Below are 24,793 nucleotides of genomic sequence, written 5' to 3'. Positions count from 1 at the left end.
CGAGATACTGGAAGAACAGCAAGAGATACAAAGGTCTCTCAAAACCGCAGCTATAATTTTCATGTGCCTCTAAGTCTAAAAGGATGGAACACACAAGCATGTAGTAACAGTGTCTGAACAGAGTCAGTTATTCAGAGTTACCCATGTTAAAATTAAGGTTCCTGGATAACAATGATGAAAGGAAAACAAAACAAAACAGAAATCTTTCCCTGGCAGTAAGAGAGAATAAAACATTCCAGATACATAAGGCTAGATTTATTCTATGACAAAGTCAGAACAAGAAGCTGCAGAGTCCTCATGCACTGAACAAGGTATCTATTTCTAAAAGTTCACAAGTAGAAAATTAAAAACAAAAACAAACCAACCCCTGATTTTAACTTTTAAGAATTTGAAACTGTGTATAGTTAGAGCAGCTAGAGTAAAAAAAAAAAAAACAAAACAACTTTATGTTTAAGGAACACTAACACACTCTTTCCAAACTGGCTCATTTGAGATTAAGAACACTGAAATGATGTAGATTTGTCAGATATCTACATTTTTCTTTCTTATCACTAGATGAAAAAGACAACTGGGTTGACACTAAATATTTTGACCTATGCAGAGTAGCGTACAGCAAGGTTAACACTGAATTAAGTAAACAAATGCCCCACTACCACCTCATACAGATTTTTGTGTATAAAAACAAAGGACATACACTGGATGGATAAAGAACAGATTACTAATTCCCCATGCAGTTAGAGATAAAAACACTTCATTGGTATTATAATTTCCAAGGAGATCAGATACAGACTGCGAACTAAGAACTAATTCTTCTGAAATAGGTAATAAATTATGCTTCACGCTGAAGGTAAGTACTTGTTCTGCTACATTAGAAAATGAACCAAAGAGATAGTAATCATTTTAATCAGCTGACTTTGACATCACTGATGTACAAGAAACATGTATCTGTCTTCAAATTGAATATGACATGAATAGAACAAGAAAATTTGACTTGACTGTAATCACAAGAGGTCATCTTGCCCCGGCAGGATTAGCTATACCAGCATCAGTGTGACAGACATTTGTCTCAAGAAATTGCATAATCTCCACCATTAGGGGCAGCTGGGGTGATGTTTAAAAGCAGGTTAGTGATGTGCTAGCACAGTCTCAATTCTCCCTGTCGAAAAATACAAATATTTTGATGTCATTTCAGTCCATTACATATCTCCATTCACAGTGGACATGAAAAAAGACAACTGCCTTTCTTGTTGCAGCCAACTTCTAAGTATGAAATGATTTTATGTTTGTAATCAACCTTTTCTCCTTTAGATTAAAGAACCCCACTTACTTCTAATTTTCTTTATATGTTACACTTTCTAGGCATTAATTAGTCTTGCTGCTTTCCTCTGGACTGTCTCCAATTGATCCATATCTGTCCTCAACTGCAGTGACCCAACTGGACATTCTATGCCATTCAGCTCAAAAGAAAAGATGGAAAAGTGACTTGATCATTGTGTGCAGGTATTTATACAAGATGATAGCTGATAGTTTTTTTGTTGCTTTTTTTTTTTCTGCCCCCCTCTTCTGACAAGGATATAATAATCTCCAGTACCCCCCAAAATCACATTCAATGTGAAAGTAAGTCACAGTTTCATAGCAGCAAAGATCATTTAAGAATTCAAGACTTTACCAGTGAGTGTGCAAGGACATCTCACATCTCTGAATCACTGCAACAAATTTAGGTATTTTTCTGGTAGATATGTTTCCTGTAAAAGTTTTATGTTTCATATACAAAGCTAAGACAAAAGAACCCCAGCTAGCTCTTCTGAACTCAGAGTTCGAGAAGCAAAGAGCTTTTTCAGAAAGCTTCCAAATAATGGCAGGCATAGATAACGACAATAAAAACTCTGTTGCAGAACTCACTTCCTTCACCAGACAACACTTACTTGAATTTTGCTTTAATATTTACTTGCTATAAACACAAGCTTAAACAATACTATGAGAAACTATTGGCTGAACCAGCAAGTAACTCAAATCAATCAGTAAAACTTCAGTACAGTAATGGGTGCTCCAGTATTAAGCCAGTCATCAATATCCACCAGTAGTTGACCCCTTTTTTTGTGCTGCTTTATAGACACAGTCACTGAAAAATTTTGATTGATAATAAAAGAAAAGAGCACTCGAAGACCCATTAGAAAGTGTTGATTTTAGTGTCTTCCCCCTTACCTTTCTTGTGGAACAGCAAACCAATACTCATGTTTTTTATCTCTCTGTGCATACTGTTGCATTGATGCACTTGCTTGTGAAACAAATGTTTTTCTCATGGGTTTTCCAACCCTGAGACGCAGAAACTTGTGAGATCGATGTCGCCTTTTTTCTTTCGTAAGAGAAGAACCTATTAGTAAAGAAAAAGTAAGCTATCTACAATGTACAAAAGAGCTTAAAAAATTAGCTAATTTTGTATTGAGCAATACAAGTACGTAGGGCATATGTGTATATAAAAAAAATAAGCAATAGAAGATGAGGTAACATAGGTAGTAAGAATTACCTGTCATTTTTTTCTTATGTAAATTGCATCAGCAGAATTAACTTCAGAGTACAACACATTTGAATAATTCTACCATTCATTTCTGCTTCCAACTCTAGATCACATTATCACAGTTATCACTCATGCTTGAAAGTATTTTAGAAGGTATTGTAAATGCACATCTCTCTACACTGAATCAGACACCCCCCCACTGTTAAAAAGATATTCCATAAACATGCAAAAGATACAGCACTAAAATACTTAGATTCACAGATGTCAAAGCTGTTCATTAGTTACTTTTCATTTAAAAAAGAAAAGTTCTGGCGCTACTAATAGAGGATTGAGATTAATTTTAATTTGTTAGCTACATCAAACACTTCAAAGGTATGAGCACCACTTCAAGATGAACCATACTGGATGTTGTCATATGGGATTCTTCCCTCCAGGTAGTATATTCAACGAAACCAACAGAATTCTATGAATAGCCTCCAAGTCTGGATTGTGAAGTCAGCACAAGGTAAAGGAAGAAGACTCCTCAAACTTGTTTATTTAATAGGTTAATTACATAAATGCTAGAACATGAGTTCTAGCCACAAGACACTTTTTAAAGCAAGGAAGGAAAACAAATTTAAGAATTCTTATGATCAGATACAACAACAAAAGATTTAGCCTACCTCTGGTGTTACACGCACATACGGACATGTTCCAGTTTTCTAGGACACTTACCTTTCTTTACAGCTGAAGATCTCCTTCAATATCTATGCAAGACTACAGATACACTAAGCACAGAAAACATCACCTTCTTGATCTATAAACACCTGTACTTAATCAGATATTCATCATGAAGTTTAGAATAGCATTGTTCCACAAAACAATTTTTTTCAGTAAATATTTAAATGTGCGTTTCCTGATTTTCAGTTACAATAGTTTAGAATTATACCTGCAGTATACAGTATGGCAAAACAGTCATCATAGCCATGACTTGGAAGTATATTATAAACCCACAAGCTCAAGGTAAGTTGTCAAAAACATAAAACAACAAACCAAAACTAAACCACACACACACACAAAAAACACACCCCAAACCCTACAACCACCCAAAACAAACAAAGCAGAATAATCCAAAACGAACAAAAAATTGTTCCACAGGACTGGCATATTAACTTTGTGGAAGTGTTAGAGAAGTATTGTTAAAATGATATGATATCTGGGATTTTGGTCCTTCAGATGCGGCCGTTTAGAACTTCTCTGACACTGGGCTCAGAGAAGTGGGATTTCTACCATACCTTAAAGAAAAACCAGTGAGATTTTGTTCCAGCTAGCAGAGAATAAAACCAAACAACCTAGCCCTGCCCCAAATCTCAAAAGGACTGTTTAAGGTGCCCTTTTTTGTGTGTTTGTGTTCTCCTATATATTTTTTTATATTTGATACAGAATTCATCAGAAAAAAAAGACTCTGGTAATAGATATTGTGCATCATGCACTTTTTTGCTTTTAATCTTGGCCAATATCCAGCTAAGCAGCAAACAGACATGTTATCTTTAAAGAGATTTCAGCTTGTTTTTACACACACAAACCATAGATCATTATAATTTCTCCAAAGTATCAACTATATCTGGCTTTTATTGCAATCCAATAAAAATAGAAGGGAATATGAGCCCTAGTTAATTTAAAAAAAAAAAAATCCAAGGCCTTTTAAACTATTCCAGACTATTAAATAGTTTTCAGCTTTCACTGTATCACCTGTTGAACATTCAGAACAAATAAAACATTAATTCTAAACTCAAACATATGACCTCTGTGAAGAACAACAAATAGTAGTCCCCCAAAACCCAGATGCTCAAAACTCCCACAAAAGAGAGGAAATTCAACTAAGACCTTGCTAAGGGGAGATAAAAGACCTATCTATGTAATTTAACTATACAAAACTCATCGTATGACTACTTCAGAGTTTTAGTCCAATAGACAGGACATTAGATAGTGTTTAGAGTGTTTCAATTTTTTAATGTCCTAGTCTTTTTTAGTGACCTACTGTTAACAGACCTGCCATATTCAGTCTTTGGTGACCTTCAAGAGTTAAGCAATACATCTTTGCTTTTACCTTGGCTCTATTTAAACTTGTCTGTAGACAAAGCCAGTAGAAGTGTCACCAAATCTATTTAGACTGAGAAATATTAATTCATAACATACTGTTTCATTTGCATTCTGCTAATACAACATGCCTGAATAAGAAATACACAGTCATTCCAACTGAATTTGCACTGAGGTCATTGGCACAAATCTCCAAAAAGTAACCTGCGCTTCTTTTTTTAAAATTATTTTATTCCTATTTTACCCCACAACCTTCAGTGAGGCTTTACGACCATATGCAGAAGGTTTCTAGCCAGCACCCCTCTAACTGTATGTACACATTTTTTGATGATATATCTATATGCTGTGACTGTACAGATCATCTTGCGTAAAAAAAACCTGCAGTCTCAATGATAACAAAAAATATTCAACTATAAGAAAAGCAGCAATTGAGGAAAAGAACACTTGTGCTTGCGTTTAAATGTCAGAACCAGCAACCACTGCTAGATGACATTTTAACCAGAGGATTTCCTCTCATATGTATGGCATAAAAGCCACATTTATCACCGAATAACGCAATTATTGATCTGCTTCAAATTTCCAAATTCAGTTACTTCCTTAACAGAAGGAGAAACCAAACAAACCCCACACAAACAAAACCCCACAAAACACAAACACACTAAATTTAAGATTGATTTCCACCAATCAAAGAATATACCTCTCTATTCAATACAGTCTCAACTTTTAATTAGCAACAGAAACAATTTGACCTTAAAACGCACTTCACATATAATCTATTAGTTTGTGACATGTATTATGGATATGTTTTCTTTCTAGCCCCAAAAATATTGCACAATTAAAGCAACTAGTTTATTTATGAATGTTTTTAAAAGCAAAATCAAATACATACAGAAACATATTTAAATTATGTTAAAAAGACAAAACTTGTTTATAGCAATTAAGTAACTTTAACAGACTTTAAAGGTAACTTCCAACTAATAATCCTAGGGCCAGACCTTTGCAGAGGAGTGAAAGTATTCAAGAAATAAGCCTCATTGTTCCCCCTTAGTTTCTTACCATCTAGCTTTTATTTATCCTGGGAAATGCTTTTTGCATGCTCAACCTGGCATAAAGTGTGAAAGATGCAAGTGAAACAAAGTTCTGAAAGTATCAAACACTGTTAAGCCTCCAGTGTTTGATACTCTCATCATAAACCTTAACCACAAAGCAGACAGGCTGTAAGAAAGATGAAATTCAGTCCCTGAAATTCATTCACACGCATGGACAGTGGGATCAAAATTTAAGTGACAGCGAGCTGACTGCTAAGGAACATTTTTAATTTTGAGCTCCACAGTGACCACTGCACCACAGATATAATTTTACAGGCTCATTTAAACAAAAATATTGTGGTTTAGTATAATTGAACTTATATTTATGAGGAAAAAATGACAGTAAAAAAGTATCTTTTTTTTTTAGTTTCCTGAGAAATATTTTCCCCGCTGATTTCTATAAGACATAACTTAGGTATACTTCAAGCCACTGAAATAGAAGCAATATATAGAGACGTGTTCTGCAGAATGAAAACCAACAAAAATTCTGATGAGCTGAAGGAAGACACATTGTAAATCTGAAAGCTAACACTGTACCTATAGATACTGACTCACCTTCTAACTGCCCATCTCCTGCAGCTGCAGTTTTCTGACTAATTTCTTTTTGTGAATTCTGTTGCATGTTTTCTCTTTGTTGTTTGGTTTGTTGCATAGTGTGGGTCTTCCAAAGCTTGCGAAGTTCTTCAACTTCTGTCTCAGAGTCTTGCGTTCGCTCTCTCACTTCTTTTTCTTTGCTTGTTGTCTCTTTCTCTTGAGAGTCTGTGGTATCTTCACAACGTGGACATTCCTCTCCCAACTTCCTCTCTCCTCCTGGCTCCTCTCCTAGCAAGGAATCTTGATGTTCGCCCACTTCTGCCTCTTTGTCATGCTGTTCACTCTTGTGTGATCCTTGCAGAGACTGCTGGAGGACACCCACAGTATTTTCACCAGGTTCCTGTCCCTCACTTGCAGACGTTTCAGCACTTCCTGAACCTAAGCTGTGGGTACCAAACTGTTTAACATTTACAGCCCTTTCAGCACTGGGTTTTAAGTCACTGCCAGCTTCATTTGAGTCTGAAATGATTGTTAAACATTCAGCGCTAGTCTGGTTTATTGTTCGGACAGATTCTGATGATGCTCCAGAAGATTTGTCTTGTCGAAGCTCATCTGAGGAAACAAGTTCTTCACGTATTGGAGAGAGCTCTGATTCTGTAAAGACATCTTCTGACAGAGACTCCTCTGTGCTCCTCGGGGCAGTACTCGCACTGTCGTTGCCTGGATCCTGGATCCTGGAATCCATTTCATCTGTATTGCTCTTGGCAGCTTTCTTGGAATGGCAAAGTTCCCTTACAGACAGCTGTTCTACATCTCTGCTGAGCAAATAAGAATGTTATTCTAGCAGGTGCCTCTTACATCAAGCTCTTTTTATTTTTACTAACAAAACTTCATAAAGAAAAGGTGCTCTTAAAAAAATAAATAAATAAAAAAACTACAAACAAACACCAACCAACCAATAAAAACCCCAAAATCCCCCAAAAAACACACACCAAACAAAACACTAAAGCTTAATCCAGAGAATCAATAATAAGAAAAAAACATAAAATACGTAATGATAAGCTTATGGCAGACCTTTGCCAGCATGACATAGTTAGGACTTCCCAACTCCATTACATTATTTTTGCAAGGAAAAGTTCTCCTATGAAACCAACAAGACTGTTTGAGATGCTTACAGTGTAAAAGTGAAATAAAAAACAGGAGAAAAAAAACCCCAAAAGCTACACACAGCCATAATCTCTACGGGTAGAAAGCCTCCACAACCTCGAGCTTCGTCCAACAAAGAGGTAAGTACAAGTGTATACATCTGTCCCACTCTATTACAAAGTTGGCACTTCACTCACCGGTAAGAAATGAACAGCAGAAATCATCTGGTCTAACTTTAACCACCTAAGCCAGTCAATACAGAGCAACAGGAACCATCAACATAGATTTTTACCATTGTGCACATGGGAAGTAGTTGATATTTGTGTCTTTACCAGTTAGGTACCTAACTCTGAGGATACCACTGTTAGGCAAACTAAATCTCAAACTACTTGGTACAACTGAAAAATTAAAAGAGCAGACATCAAATGTTGATAAATAGTGTAAGAAAAAAAGCAAGCATGATACTAGAACTTCATTTCCCCAAGGAAGTAATCTTATTCAAACCTGCCTTTCAAAATAAGCTAATTAGAAATTCTATGAGTTTTAGAAGGGGAGTACTACAAGCGAACTATGAACATGCTCAACTATATCTACAGGACTCAAGCTTTCCCAGTGTTGTCAAAGAACTGAGCAGTACACAACCTTTAAAATTTCTCATATTTAAATATACTTTTGACCAGAGTTCTCAATACCAACTCCCTTCCTACCATAACCACATTACATCTTCCATCACCCAGTATCAAATGCTCTCAAGAAGTTTGTACCTTCAGCTCCCATCTGTAAGAAGGATAAATCCATGCCACATTTCTACAACACTTTTCATTCAGTTAGGTCACATTACTGACATTACTGAGACACCGCTAAAATTCAGGATGTTTGCAAAGCATCTGCACCCTCTCACCCAAGCTTTAACAAAAAGCTGATACTAAGCTTCTGCTGATGTAAAAATTTTGCATGTGGATTACAGTTTAGGATTCATCACCTATTAGACTGAGTCATTTCCTTTATTTATCAGGATTGTACTGGTAATAGGTGTTCTTGGACAAGCACAACCTAAGGTTCATGAAATCTGTAAAATATCTAAGTTCTCAGATATATTTTTTCCAGTTTCAGCAAAGATTGTAGCTTGTATAACATGAAACTGCAGTTTTAAGAACCAAAGAATCCACCGGTTATGTGATAAGGGTATTGATATAATGGAAACGGATTTTCAGTATTCAGATTGTTTTTCCAAGTTTAAACAAGTTTGACAGTTGGTAAAATGGGGAGAAGAGAAGGGGGTTAATTATAACAGTGAAATATTTAGAGAAAAACAGTATGAAAACATTATTTAAGTCTCAAATATCTTGAGGTTTTGTCAGATGAAGCTGTAGTTGTTGGAATTCTGGTTACGGACTTAAGAAATTTGAAATTTATCTTCCCCAAAATTTACAAACATGCCTCAAATTTTGATGAGGTTAAGGCACAGAAGTGCTGGGACTGAAAAAAAATTAGATATTAGCGTTTCATTTAATAGTTTATAAAGTTTACAAGAAAGCCATATCAAATTTGACATACAGGACTCTGAATGTGACCTTTTAATGTCAGACATTTTCTCATTCCATATGCATTTATATTATAAGCAAACCACAAAACAGAAAATGCATGTGCTATGAGAGCGCAAAAATCAACAGGGCACGCAAAGCACATTTGCAAATCAACATTGAGCCATTAAGAAACTAAACATGCTACAAAAAGACTTGTTTTGCAACTGCAATATTATGATTCAAAGAGGTAGATTAAAAAGAGTAATTTAATTTTCATAATCTCATTACCTGTACTATATATCAGTTGAAGTAGGAACTATGAGCAACTTATTAAAACAATCTGGAAAATAAACTTCCAGAAAGCAATCATGCTGGAGGCATCATTATTCTACATCAAAAGCCCCAAAGGTACTACTATAGGAATGCATATATTAGTTGGTCTTCAGGCAGCAAACAAGACCATGCCAAGATAAGTTTACTACCAGGTCTCTGCTGAAACTGAATTTAAAAATGGTAAGACAACTTATTTCTTCTAGGTGTCCAGATATTTAAGACTATCAAGACTCTGCTTAGCAAACCACCTGCAAGAACTGAAAAGGGCATTTTTCAGAGTAACTGAGTATCTTCACACATGACTTAAAATGGTTGCATTTTTTAGAGCTGCACATCAGGCAAACAGCTTCATTCCCTCACATGCAGAGACAACTCCACCTTGGTTAAAGGATTCAACTTCCCTGCAGTTCGATGGCCAAGGTAGTCTGCAAATGTCTGTGCTTTATGGGCTGTGATAAGTTAGGTATCATGGTTTTTTATGTTTTTTTATATCCTTTTTGGCTTTAATGTCAGAATTCCTATTTCTGAGGAGAGTAAAAATTAGGCAACAGAAAGAATGGAACCAAGATTTTTTTCATAATACTGTTTAAAGTCAGTTTTAAATGCCTGCCATGCTAAACACCCATGACTAAAACTCAACAATCCAAATTCACTCTGTTCAACCCAAAGGTCAACCTAAAGGTCAACATGCAGTTCCTCCCTTAGCCAATAAGGGGCTAAGGTCATAAAAAATACACACAAACCTCTAAAAATAATTCATACAACCATTTATCACAGCAACAAGAGAGTTTGTGAAGCTAGTTTGAGAAGCAAGTGGAAAATGGCAAACAAAGATTTGTACCCAAACGTGTTTCAGTTGGACTTTTCCATTCTGTAGATTAGTTCTTATATTACCAAAAAATCAAATGCATGTTTTACCATTTTTATAGTGGGGATGGGGCAAAGGAAGTGGTTTGGTACCTCTTGCTACATGGCCTGATTTGTAAGAGAGACTACTAGAAGAAATTAGAATCTACACACAAAGAGGATTTATTCTAAATAGTGTATAGAATGTGAGAACTTAAGGTAAAGCAAGCTTTCTCAAGGGTCTTTCCAAGCCAATCTTTGGTGTTCTTAAAAAGGAAATCAACAGGGAAAAAAAAAAGTGGTTTTGCTAGTTTTGTATGGTCAGCAGTACGGCTACAGTTCATATTTACTCAAAGCCTTATAAATACTATTCTATCTTACATGGTTAATGAATCCTTAATTTTGCTGTCCACAATTTCCTTATACAGAGCAGCTGACATCACTTCTTCCATTGGACACATGATGCCATACTCTTCACAGCCGTTCTCTTGGACCAGAGGATCCATTTTATGAGGATCAAACATTATATTATTTGGCGTCACTAGCAGCACACCATTGACTGTACCCTAAAATGAGAGGGAAAAGAAGTGGTGAATTTTCTTCTTCATATTTCAGCTTATTCTCATTCTTTTTGTAGTAAAAAGGTGTTTTCTAGTTTGTTTTTATAGCATATTTAAGCAACTTCATGCAGTTTGTTTTGCAGTCATCTAGAAACATAACTGTTTTTCTGAGGAAGCAAATTAATGTTACCGGCTTTCTCATAGGAAATAGTTTTGTTCCTCACATCTACATAATAAATAGGATGAATTAAAAAATGTAAACCCTTGAACCCCAAAGAATATGCCAGGCAACTACTCTGAGGTAAAGATACATCCCTTCCTATATAACCACAGGGCTTATTGCTAGTTTTGCAAGAAACTTCAGGTATTGTCTAAAACCTGACACTAAACTCTGCTCACTTTCTACTATTTAAGAACAAAAAGCGACTTTCAAAAACCATAATTTATCTTCATTTTCTTTACACAAAAGCAACAGCAGTATCTGATACAAGTCATTCTAACTTAATGGACCTGTTGACTGATTAGACAAATTTAAAGAACAAAACTAGATTAAAAACATTAAAGATTTTTGAAGATGGAACTGCATCAAGACGCAGTTTTAGATGGATTTAATCAATGATACCACTGCACTAGATGATAAATACAAGTAGATTTCAAACTTCTAGTATGAAAAAAATTAAAGGAAGTTTATACTCATTCTATGAGCTGTAAGGTTCTTAAACAATACAGGTACCAAGCTAATGTACAATATCTTGAACTTTTTTTTTGTAAGCACTAGGAATACATACAAACATCAGCACCAGTTGTCCCCTAAGGAAACCCATAAAACTGTCAGAATGGTAGAGTTTGAGCTAAAACTATGAGTTGCAGGAAACGTAGCTTTAAGCAGGATGACAGTGATCCTTCAGTTACAGATCATGAATCCCAAAGACTTTATACATTTAGAAAGACATGCAAAACTTTTGTGCAAGAATCACAAAGCAGTTGCTTCATGTGCTGCTGAAGCTTATGAGGAATTCAGTAAATATCCAGCTCACGGATAAACTGTTGAGTTATTTCACAGTGTGTTGGGGAGACTATTCGTTTTCAGTTCTAAGATGATGTACAAACGCAGCATGAAATACAACTACAGTCCTTCCCATTTTAAGAAATTTGTTCCCAGCACTGTGATAGCTGATGACCTTCACAGCAGAAAAAGAAGATACCATGTAATGAGCAGAAAATTACAAGTGATAAAAAACAAACCCAAAATAGTATAAAACCCTACAGCAGTGACCAATGTTGTCACTATTATGCAAAAGTGAAAACGGTCTCAAAAGCAGCTCGAGCTTCTGTACTAAAGCCCTCTTAGTCCTTCAGTGCCCAGCCAGGTTTTGTATGGACCTTTCAGAGTGCAAAGCATACGCTGGAGACTTTACAGTCAGCAAGACATATTTACATAACTCTAAGTTGTTTAAGACACTGAAACAAAACCATCACTGGTATTTCTTTCCCAGCACTGTATTGTGGAAATAAACTTTCAATGGGCAAGAAGGAATTCCAGAAGGATCACTGTCAACAGAAGTTCACACTTGGTTATATCCACTGTAGTCTAGAAAATAAATTTCACATGACTGCAAAAGTCAATAAGAGTCTCCTCAGAAGAATTATTGCTTCTCTTTAACTACTACTTGCATAAATTTGGTACGTAATGCAAAAAGCAGCATCACTTCTTGATCTGAGCTCTTTCACTAATGACCACCCATGAATGTGGGATTTTATTAACTCTCTCCAGATACGACCCAGACAAGTCAATGCCATAGCCCTAATGGCAGTTGGACTAGATGATCATTGTAGGTCCCCTCCACCTGAAATATTCTATTCTACTGTTTCATTGCCCACATGTTGCATGTGAATCTTCAGAACAGTCTGGAAAAAAAAAGGTAAGGTTGTATGACTGCTCCAGCCAAAGGATTCAGATGTTTAATATCAACTTCTAAAATGATTACTCAGTAGAAGCAATCAGTAATCGAGTTCATTGGAGAACTCTTGATTTCAGATGATTTTGTCTTCACCTGTTCACTATTTCCTGATCAAATAATCCTGCCTTGATAAATTAAGTACACAGGAAGCGCTAAAGCTTCTGAGCCCGTGGAAAACCTCAGGCAATAAAAGGAGATGCCATTTTTCTACCACAGGATGTCACTAAGGTCCTCAGTTTTACTGAAGAAATACAAAATCCAATGCTTTACCTGTGCTCTCAAAAGCAAGTTAAAGCACTGCTTCACCTGGCAGTCCGGGTCAAAAATTGATTAAAGAATATTTTATTGCAAAACAAGTTAAAAGTTTCACAAGTCAATGTTACAATGTTCATCTGAACACCAGAGTAAACACATTAGAACATGTATGAAGAAGCAGTTAAACATCTTAATCTTTCTGCAGGCAAACATTCAGCCCAAGAAGCAAGCCAGATTACTGACTACATAAGGAAAACAAGTTTAAGAGACCTTCTACTGTAAATGGAAGCTTCCTAGAACAGTCTGACAATGACCTATCTGATGGCAGAAAACCCCCAAACGTGGTCATCAGGCAGTTGTCCTCAACATACACAGAAGATTCTGAAGTCTACCTCTGCAGCTTCAACCAACACATCGCCAGAAACCCAATAGCTTGCTTATCTTGGTCTTGTAAAAAACCTTCCACACCAACAGGTAAATACCACAAAAATTAATCTGAAAATGTAGTTCCATTTAAAATTTGTTACACTGACCAAGAAATAGAGAATTAACCCTTGGAACTACTAGGCTTTTATGTATACTTGATTAAGAAGCTGATCAAACACTTCACTTGCACTGACTATGAGCAGGTGAAAGATTATATAGGTACCTTGAAAACACTGGCTTTATAGCTCCTGAACAAGAGATCAGCTATTTCATTGTTATGCATTTAAAAGATGACAGAAGGTAAAGCAATGAAACATTTCTGGCTCACAAGTTATTTGTTGTGGTCCACAATTACTGCATTAATACTTCAGGGCACTTCTCTAGAGAAGAATTGCTGCCCCAAGTTTATAGGATAGAAATGAGATTCTTAATAATACACTAAACTTCATTAATATTTCTGTCATTTATTATTATTATTATTATTATTATTATTATTATTATTACCAAGGACCATGGAACATTTACCCAGGCAACTAGGTAAAGCGCAGGTAATAGCCAGATTAAAAAAAAAATGCATTTTGTTTGGTCTCACGTTTTAATTCTTCTTTTTTCAGCCATGTCAGTGTTTCTGCCACTTTAACAATTTCTGTGACTCTTTTGCAAGACAAGTAGCTTCTGTCTTTACTACCTTCTAACTTGTTTGGAGGAAAAAAGCTTCCTTAAAAACCTGTGGAACATGTGTTACTCAACAGATGGAGTTTCCAGCACAGACAGAAACCAAGTGCTATGGATTCTATGAGGGGAAAAAAAAACAATGGGTGACATCAGAATAAAACAGGTAAGTGGGAGTACACGTGCATTTGGCCAAACACTGGTCAAGAATTACTCACTGCATCATGCTAGGCTTCCCTGAAAGTTGGAAACTGAATCAGGTCCAGTCTTTGAGACTTAAAACCACAGTTCTGCATTAGTAAAGATAAAAATGAGGTATTGTCTTTACAGGAGAGTACCTGAAACTGCATTACCATGTTGGTTTGCCATTATAGATCAGACAGACTTCAAAGTTTGTGTTCCTACAATACATATAGTTCAGAACTATTGTCTCAGATTAAGCCAGCAACGAACTCATGTGTGTTTTAGTACCATGCACTCATTTTAGGTTCTGAACAGACTTTTCTGGTTTCTCATACACATTTATGCACTATGGCAGCAGATGTCATAGTTGTTCTACAAAATACCCAGAAATGAGTAACAACACTGATGCCCGGAAAGAAAAATCCTGCAGCATATTGTTTTTTAGTGACTGACTTTTGCTAACTTAACCTGGTATCTTACAAGCACTGAAGAAGACTGACAGCCTAAAGCCTGCTCCCCATAAAATCTTCTAGGTTCCTTACTTCTAGAGCAGGAAGAAAGCTCCAAAGTTCCCCCTCTGACCTGGCTGAACTGCTGAAAATACTTTCACTGTGACTATATTCGTTAGAACAGCATGGCAGCTCACTAAATAAAACCCTTTCCATGCTCTCACCTGCCCATATCAACACAAGGAGATGAGCCCAACTTCTCCTTTGTGTCATGCTGTGTCTTCCGCACAGATCCTTTCAATGGTAATCAAATATTTGTTGAACATTTTAAAACAGTTCTTTGACTTTCTTTTATACAAATTCAATTTTCAAAATATTTTCAAAAACTTATTTGTACCAATAATGTAGCTAGGGACAGATCAGCAAATCAGAGCACAAGCATAAGTAAAATAAATTGGACAACGGTATGCACACCACAAACTCCTACATGACTCCAGTAAACTGCCAGTGTTTGCTCTAATCTCGTAGCTTTCTATCCCTGGGAGGAGGAAAAAAAAATGTCATCTATAGGCAACTCAGTTGTTGATGGAGGACTGTGGGCAGCTGTTTAAGACACTGTCCAGTATAATTTTCTACAATAGCAGCAAAGAGTGTGCCCGCAAGAAAGGGCATGTCTACGTACATAATAAACAGTGAGTTAAGGTGACTCTACAGTACACTGGTTACACAGATTTGTTGCGTGCCCAGGATGTGGCATATTCACACCCCTGTTTCTACCTGTACCCAACACCCTGACTCTTACAGGAGCCACAACCAGATAGCAGAGAGCAAATATTGTAACAGAGCAAATGTTTCCAGGTTCCAACCACTGCGCCTCAGAAAACTCCTGTGTGCTTGTCCAGGAATTCATAGGTGCAACTAAAACCAACTTCAAACACATACGGAATAAGCAGTCTTGAAAAGTGGGAAATGAGAGAGCCTGATCTTCATGCAAGGCCTTTTGCACATGAAATTAAACACCCTGAAAAGAGGTTTTCACTAGATTTTTGTTTTTGAGCAGTCTCACTGATGACTGAGACTTCACATCTGAAGCCCTATGAACAATGAGCATCAAAATCACTTCCAGAGCAGGAAGCAGAAGATTAATCTTTCAGTTTTCTCCAGAAAACTTTTGAAGAGGTATCATCCTGCATCATCAGGAAAGGTAACAAGGAGAAGACAAGAGAACATGCCAAAGGACATTCCTACCACACATGACAAAAGGGCTAAATTACATACTAAACTTCTGAAATTTGGTACTCAAATCTCAGTAATTTAGCATCCATTCTCTCTTCCCCATCTCCCCAAGCACGGACTGATACTGTGGTAGATTATACAACTCTTTAGAATCAGAATTCTCCTTGAACCTATTACAAAATAGACTGTAAAGATACAAGTCAAAGGCAGATGCTGTGAACCCTCCCTATACCACTCTGACGATGAATTATGGCATGTAAATAATATGCTGTAAGTTTTAACGCTCAATTATGTATTTTTATAGTACAGCCAATTTCTAACAGAGGCTCACAGTTCTCAGTTCCTCTGTATGAGGGCACTTAAAACCAAGAGGTAATTATTTGTCTAGGATCAACTTAAAAAAAAGTCACCTAGGCTCAGAACACAAGAAGTGAAGCAAATTAACTGCAAAGCAGCACAAAGGAGCAAACAAAGTTTTCCCAGGACTTGTCTTACCAACTTCTAACAGTAGCTTTTGCCAATATACATGTATTGCCAAAAGCCTTCTTATCTAAACATATATGGATCTGCAATCCTTTCCATCAGCAAAAGCAAATAAATGTGGTTTTAGGAGATTCTGATTGATGTGTTTATCATCAGTGTAACTTATTTGCAAACCTATTGCTGAGCCAACACAGAATCAGCAGTATTTGTATAAACATACCCAAAATTCAGGTGAAGGAAGAAGTACTGCAAGTATGCTGAGTTTCTTTGCATTTATTCAGCTCGAGTGAAGGCATGATTTTTCACCATTAAAGTGTCTAATAATCATTCTTCTGCGGGGTGGAAGAGCAACACATTTTCTTTTTTTCCTCAGGTAAAGTCTTTTGACATTATCTCAGTCCCTAAAACTCTGCAGAAGACTTGTGCACCTCTAAGATGAACGGAAGTTAAGTGCCGCTAACTTGGAGGCATTAGTGTAATGACACTGAAAAAATTAACTTCAGCTTCCAATTAAAAAAAAAAAAATAAACCAATGAAGATTTCTGCCCTACTACACCAAATATGGAAGTGGTTTTTTGCAGAGTTAGAGATTAATTCTGCTCATACTGTACTGCTTTAGGAAAATAGAAGTAAAGCTACCCAGTTACACATTTCTTTATATTTAAGGCATGTTCTTTCTCCACTGTAAGTAAAGAGAATTACTTTTGAGAGACACTAACATAAGGAACAAACAGACCTCATGCCCTCAACACAAGAGAATCACTTAACAGTATGGCTACATGGAAGCTCGTCACAGGTTAATCACACATTAATTCCCTGCATCACGTCTAAGAAAAAGTGGTCTGCGGATCCAAAGGCAACAGTGAATAAAAAAAATAGTTCTATAGACATATGTATATAAGCTGAGCCATGTACTTATGAGTAACTAATTTTTACTGTATATTTATGGTTTAAATGTACTTTATTTTTATATCCTCATACAGTAACAGTTAAACTTGAACATTTGAGTACCTTGCCATTAGTGATGTACTTGCAATTAATTTTTAAAAATTTCTCTGTAAATGCTTCCTCCTCTTCCGAGGTGGATGATACCACTCTTGTAGGACGAACACATGCATGTGCTGGTGAAGCAGCCGACTCTTTCTGTTGGACTCCATCTGGATCCTAAAGGGGAATATTAAAAAAAAAGAGAACACTTAGCAAACTCCCTTTTTTCCCTTTTTCAAGATTAAGAGATTTTCTGTTGTGTATTTTTTATTTTTTATTTGATGTGAAAGCAAATGTAAAAATAGTGTTCCAGACCCACTGCAGGTTGAAGGACTGCTTTGATCTGACTGTGTATATAAGTAATGAACCACAGCTTAACCAGTCCAAGATAAGAAAGTGGGCAAAGATATTCAGAATCAGCCTGGGAATAAACAACAAAATTGTTTCCTTATGTGAGTTCTGATCACTATCTGATATACTATCACATGTAAAGTTTGAGTAGAAGTTAGCAGAAAGGATTATTCTCCAACTTCATCAAACCTACTATTAAATGTCTTACGTAATCCTTCCATAATGTTATACACTACTTTATGTTGGAAGGTCAGCTAGTACAACTCCATGTTCAAAGCAGGCCTAAACCTACATTAGGTCAAGTTGCTCATGGTTTTTCCAGTTGAGTCTGGAGATTCCACAGCCTCTAAGAAGAAACCTGCTCCAGGGTTTAACCACCCTCATTGTGGAAAACAGTCTCCTGCTGTTTAACTAGGACTCTTGTGCAGCAAATCACAGCTGGATGCTGCTGTGAACATTGTACTATGAACATCTGAAGACCTTGACTCTTTTCCTCCCTCCTGTCTGTCTCCTAGGTAGTACAACATAAAAATCAGGTTGTCCTTTACTGTTTTCTTCTCCAGGCTAAAAAAAAAAAGCCCAGCTCTCTCAGCCAGTCCTTGTGCCTCATATATTTCCATTCCATTATCATCTTAATGGCCCTCCGCTGGACTCTCTCCAGCAGGTCAATCTGCATCTCACACTGGAGGTGCCAGAAGTGGAAGCAAATGCAGCTTCACAAGCCCCCCCAGACAGAGGAATAATCATTTCCCTTAACCTGTTGGTATTCTTTTTTCATGAGCCACCTGGCACATGATTAGCCTTCACCATCACAAGTGGACATTGACCAACATCTCCACCCGGACACAAGCATCAATATCTCCTTGGCCCTTCTGTTTTTTTTCTGCAAAGCTGCTCTGTAGATAGCCACTCCTCACCCTGCACTGCCACAAAGGCTCTTTCTGTCCCAGGCAGGTCTTAACTGTTGTTGAACTTCATGAGGTTTCTGTTGCTTCATCTCTCCAGATTCCTGATGTCCCTCTGATGAGCAGCCCTTGCCCTTCCCTCCAGTGTATTGACCACTTCCCCTAATTTTTGCTGCTCCTCTGTCCCAGGCTTGCTGATGGTACATTCTATCCTCTGTCCCACCATTCAGGTCATTGATGGGCAGATTATAAACAATATTAATCCCAATAAGGACCCTCAAAGACTTGTAACTGTCCACCACCACAGAATAAAAAAATATCCAACCACACACACGTGCTGAATCACTTTGAGCCCAAAGATCCTGCTAATTTTTCCATCCCATCTTGTGGTCCACATTTCCCCAGTATGATAACAAGGCGGCTTTGGGACAGCACAAGGGCCTGGCTCTAGTCAAGGTAAGAATCAATAACATGCAGTGCTCCCCCTCGTCTGCTGAGCCAGTCACTTCATCACAGAAAGCAACCCTGTTGGTCAGGCACAATATACTCTTGGTAAATTCACTTGGGCTGTTCCCAACCATATTTGTCTTTCACATGCCTGGATATAACTTGCAGAGGATTTCACTCATTACATTCCTGGGCAGATAACATCCAACACAGTGAACACAGAACCCTACCAGGGACAGGATAAACTACACACATAGCAGACTGTGCGAGAGCCTGTTTTATAGTCAAAGCAATCCTGTTTTGGAGCTTAATCAACATTTAATGACTTTCATTTCATACATAATTGCTATTTTTAGTTATTAATACAATAGTGCTATTTATAAAAAAATGCGAATTTCTATGTTCCCTTTGGTTTTCTGCTTTCCTGGTCAGTTCTATTCACTAGTACAGATTGCAGCTAAATGCCTTTAATCCAGGAACATTATACATAATTGTTTTCAGTTCATCATCTTTGGAACTACTTTGGCATCTGACTGCACCTTTCAATTTTAGTTAGAAAGCACACAAAAAACCCCAAAACAAGTTCTAGAACACTGAACTGAATTTTGATGAAAAAGCTAATAGAGACACAATTAAAAAGCAAACTTCTCAAATATGTGCAGACTGCTGAATGAAGAAACCCTTCACAAAGCCCAGCAGCTAAATAAAGGCTTAAAAATCTGAGTTCTTATATACACACTAATAAACTTATTGAAATACATACTGAAATCTTAGCTTAAGTGTAGCAACAACTAAAAATGAATAGAGTTATGCAGGTATTATATTAGCCACATGTCGGTTTGCATTTAGTCACATGGTTGTGGTTAAGCTACTTCAATGTTTGATAAAACAGAAACAAAATAGAGTAAGCCTCATAGCTTATTTTTTGCCTCAAGAGACATTCAGATATTGGTCAGTCATCTTATTTGATTTCTAGCAAGAACTCATCTATTTCAATGACCACAGCAAAAAGAAGACCCCTCTACTTTATACAGGCAAAGTAACAAATCCTCTTTACCTTGAAATATGCTTAAATTTAAACTGAGAATTTGGAGTCAACATTGAAGGAGAGTCAAATAAGACAGACATAAATACAAAGTATTAGAGAAAGTATGCTGGTATTGCTTTCATTCATAAAGATGGCAATCGGCCAAGAGAGAGAAAAGCAACACAGAAAACAGGTGCTCCGACACAGAATAAAGCCCTCCAGCCTTAACTGCTCAAACAGAAGCTGAGTGCTCCTTGTGTTCCTGGAGAGACCATTTGAAAAACAAAACCAAACATATACAGAGTCCACACCAACAAGTGCAAGTGATCTCTGATCTTTGCTTTCTTTTGACAAACTGTATCTAGGAACATCTCTTCCCTCCATACATGCATTTCAAAAGACATCAGAAGCTTCTAGAAACACTTTATTATATATTGTTTCATTGCTCATTTGACTTTTCCTGAAGCATTTCTAGAACCGCCTGTAGCGATCCACAGCATGTAGTGAGATGCACAAAATAGTTCTGCAACAATACTGTCAGTTAAATTAAACACAAACTGTTGTCAACATTGAACTGCCTACACTAAACAAAATGACCTTTTGCATAAGATGATTTTAACTTTTAAAGCCTTTTTATCTACTTTGTTTCTTCTACAGTTTCAAGCTTTTATCTCCACTACGTACATAGAGTCAATAAAAAACGTTTCCAAAAAATTTACACTATTAAGCCTCCTTATATACTACATGCAAACAAGCACATACAAAATAATCCACAAAAGCAAGAAAAAGGTACTTTTCTGACATGAAACTTAGTGCATTGTAGAAAGAGCTCTGGTTTTTAGCTGTAAAACTATCCATTTTCCCTCAAGTCACTTCTCACCATATATACTATATGGGTAGGCCTAACCTAGCATTTACAGTCAATCTAAGACTGATATATAAGAATGTATTCTTGCAGACTAATCTATTTACTGTGCTACAGCACCTTCTGTTTGCCATAAAGGAAATTATTCAGTACAAACAAGAGCAGACATCTCACGAGAACAGGCATACTAGCTCAGAGTAAAGGTATAACAGCAAAACCAAACAGTAATTTTTAACAGAAGCATCATCACAGCCTCTGTAATGCAGCTTGGGAACCTGCTCAGCAACAAAGCAATACCTTTGTATTTAAACCTCTCTGTACCAAGTCATACAAGCAAGTCAATAAAAGATGCCTGAAGTCTCAAACCTTCCCAAACTTTGAGCATGCAGAATCCTGGAGCATGTTTGACAGCTTGACTGAGCACTACCAAGAAGCGCTACTAAGAAAAATATTTTTAATGAGAAAATACCCAACCAATAACTAGGAAAAGAATAGTAGTGACATATTAAGAAATGTCTGAATAAGGCCATAGTTGCATAAATTGCAGAGAAGCTCAGGCTCCAACACTGCATCTTCCTAGTTGGAGAATTCTTTTGACAGCAAGCCAGCGTTCCTGGAAAGCTACACTTTTACAAAGCCAGGTCCTAGCCAAAAATCTACATTCGAGCTGAATCACAGAGCAGCTTTGATAGCTAAACAATTGTAGTATTTCAAAGTCTACAAAAGTAGAACTACTGAGTAGAAGTCAGCTATAATCAACTCTGCATTAGCCCTTCACTGAAACAGACTTCTCCTTTACTCCATTTTGCTAAATGAAACCAGAAAACCCCCTCCCACACCTCTACAGGGAGTGGCGGGGCCCTTCCCTTTCAGCTACTTGAGTGTTTGTGCCAATGTCTCATTGCTACAAGAGCTATCAATAAGATTATAGACAAGCATTTAACTAGTTCTGAAAGGTAACAGATACAGAAATGCAAGAGGAACTATTATTTAAACTACCAGTGTGCAAGGATAGTTATTTTACTACAAATAATGTGCTTTCAAATCAGTTTTCACATAGAAAACTGTCATTTACAAAGATTCAAAACTTGTATTTATTTCAAAATGGTACTAGTTTACTTTTCAGCTCCAAGTGTTTCAAAGTACTACTTCCTCCCCGAAACAAAAGGGTATTTTAAGAAGAAAGCATAGCATCTGGAACATTTATCTTGAAAGGGAAAATTAATTTCAAGGACAAGAGGAATACCTACATTTACTGTAGCCTTGTCAAGCTCTGCTTCGGAAGATGTAGGTGATAGGGGACTTATAGGACTTAGAGAGGGGGAGCTGTCCACACTAGAAATGTAGTCTGGGTCAGGAACATATAAAATCTATAAAGAAGATACAATGAAGTTAGAAATTATGCTTCCAGGTTTAAACTTCCCACCAGTTCAGGTATATTTGCCATGCTTTCTCAAAATAAGCTATGCAAACATCATTCCTGCTCCTAGTAATTTTAACAGAAACTATGAGTTGAGGGAATAAACAATACCACACAAAGCACTTCTTAATTTTAGCTTTTAAAGTTTTAAAATACACATTGAGATAAGACTGATTTTTAGTCATAATCATTGAGGAAAAAGTTCAGAAAGAAAACATTAAAAGTATACAGCATGCCAGTAACACCAATGGAGTGTCCAAGGAAGACCTGCCTGATTATTGCTATTGCTCTATTTGAGCACCTAAGAAACAGCCTGGGAAACAAGTTCATAGACATAGCTCTTAGCTGAATCAGCTGAAGTTATTCACCCCTTATAGACACTGTTTTGGCCATGGTAGGCATTCAAGCTACCTAGACAAAGTTTTGCAGCAATGAGAAAAAAACAGGTTTTTGGTGGTGTGGTTTTGGGTCTTTTTTTCCTTCTCTTTTTTTCTCTTCAAACTGAGGACTAATACCAAACGACCAATGGATCAGTGGTTACTACCATAGCTGACCTATCACTTGATTCCAGGCCTGGCTTTCAAAGAGAAGGGGAAAAAAAAAAGGGGGGGGAAAGAAAAAGATGTAAGCAATAGTTACCTGTAAGAAATGAATGATATTTCCTATACTGCTGGTAAAGACAACAACTTTTCAGAGTGGAATGGAAACATCATTCAATTTATTAAAATAGAATTGCTGGCAGTAATATGCAGCCAGCAATGTTGTTTATAAGCTGTATCCTGGATAGCTAGAGTTGGTAAACAGCCTGGTATATTTGCAAAGTGGCAATTTAGCTTGTACCCAAGTGTTATTAAATCATTAAGTGTATTTAGTTCGAAAAGTCCCCTGATTTTATTTAAGAGAGACAGGTAGCTTCATTATATGTTCCCTTTTTAGGCAGTTATTTATTAGGCACAAGAAATTAACGAACTAGAGAGAAATGAAAAAAAGTCTTTCACAAAGCCAAAAGGAAAACCAGTAAGAGACGTTTTTTAACACCTTCTCTGGTAGAGATGAGAAATATAGGGGAAAAAGTTTTTAATTGGATATGTAACATATATAGTGTAATAGTACCTGTCCAGGAACGACTGCTCTGGAGAAAAGCTTATTTAATTGAACCAGTTCATTGGGTGTTGTATCAAATTTCAAGGCAATACTGTTTAAAGTATCTCTTGATTCCACCTGTATCATCGAGGGAAAAAAGAAAAACAAACCTGTAAGCAGTTAGTTCAAATAGTGGCTTACAAATTTTATCACATGTAGATTTACTGAGATTCTGATGAACTTTCAGTCTTCATATCTTACGATTGCCCAAAAACAGCCACCCCCAAAACCACACCTACCCCTAACTCTGAGACTACGGCAGGCTCACCTGAGGACACCTGTCCTCCCACTGTCCTGCCGGGTGGCCAGGAGGGTCCGTCCCACACCCACTGCTGGGGGCTCAGCTGCCCCACCAGAACTTCTGGTTTCAGAGAACCCTTCTCCTCCTCCCTCCTCAACTCTTTCCTCTGTTCTGCACTTACAGAAAAGCTGAAGCAACTTCTGTAAACACAAACAAGCTCTTTGCACTGAAATAGGCTTCTGTTAACCTGACTTGCAAGTAAAATGTATCACTGAGATAAAAAGCAAAAATACTGAAGAAAGCAGGCCAACTAGTATGACAGCAGATGGAGCATAAGCATTTTGAGTAGGTGACTCTCACATAAGGAAAGGATTTTTCAAGCTCTTATTTTCATCCCAATCTCCCAAAAGGTATGCAGTATGAGCAAACAGAAGAAAGCAAAGAAGAAAGAAGTTATACTCACAGAGAGTATTTCAGAATAAAGAATTCATAGCAAGCATTTAAGAGCTGTGAGGATGGTATGACAAGGGAACGTACAACCAAAAGAAGTTTATTGTGTAACAGCACAGAGCTACGTAAACATTGCACCAGGAAAAATAAACCTCAGCATTTAAGATAAGATGGTGCAATATAAGCAGAGCTACACTTGTGGTGTTAAATGGAACACTGCTAGAAAAAAAATCCTGACTTCTGTCTTAAATATACTCTCATTTGTCCTCTTTATTACCTCTGCAGAAGATATATGCCTTCCATTCTATTGTAAAACCATCTGGCAAGTATCAGTTTCCTTTTCTTATCTGGCTGTAAAATTTGCACAGTCAAGTCTGCACACTACATGGGATTTCAGAGACCAGCACTGATACATTCTTAAAACAAATAAACTGTTCATGTCATAAAGACTTCCTCAAGTATCTCCCTATGTTCAATGCCCTATTTTCCAATTCTCATGTGTTCTATTATTACAACAAACACAAACAAACGAACAAACCCACAACAGAATCTGAACTGCCAAAAGCTGAAAGGGTAACTTGGTGGAAGAGTGTAGTTCAAGAACAAAGAAAAAAATCCACACCACCATGCACCACAGCCATTCCCCAGCTTTTCCAATTACT

General features: G+C 37.0%; 1 protein-coding gene across 14 annotated transcripts in view; it reads right to left on the bottom strand.

Annotated features, from left to right (window-relative positions):
- The window catches only part of OXR1 (oxidation resistance 1), a 286,476-nt gene that overhangs the window by 36,685 nt on the left and 224,998 nt on the right, over positions 1-24,793 (bottom strand). For 6 of the 14 annotated variants that reach the window (XM_065054243.1, XM_065054240.1, XM_021298490.2 and 3 more), the window contains 6 exons: positions 23,411-23,518; positions 22,128-22,247; positions 17,307-17,459; positions 10,452-10,636; positions 6,241-7,037; positions 2,206-2,374 (listed from right to left, as the gene is read on the bottom strand). In XM_065054243.1, coding sequence (XP_064910315.1) covers positions 2,206-2,374; positions 6,241-7,037; positions 10,452-10,636; positions 17,307-17,459; positions 22,128-22,247; positions 23,411-23,518 — 1,532 coding nt within the window. The remainder of the gene's footprint in view (positions 1-2,205; positions 2,375-6,240; positions 7,038-10,451; positions 10,637-17,306; positions 17,460-22,127; positions 22,248-23,410; positions 23,519-24,793) is intronic. The other 8 variants (XM_065054242.1, XM_065054251.1, XM_065054239.1 and 5 more) reach the window with 3 other exon arrangements.

The sequence above is a fragment of the Columba livia genome, chromosome 2 (assembly GCF_036013475.1).
Source record: "Columba livia isolate bColLiv1 breed racing homer chromosome 2, bColLiv1.pat.W.v2, whole genome shotgun sequence".
Classification (NCBI taxonomy): Eukaryota; Metazoa; Chordata; class Aves; order Columbiformes; family Columbidae; genus Columba; species Columba livia.
The sequence above is the reverse complement of the archived record's forward strand: the minus strand, read 5'-3'. Positions and strand labels throughout refer to the sequence as shown.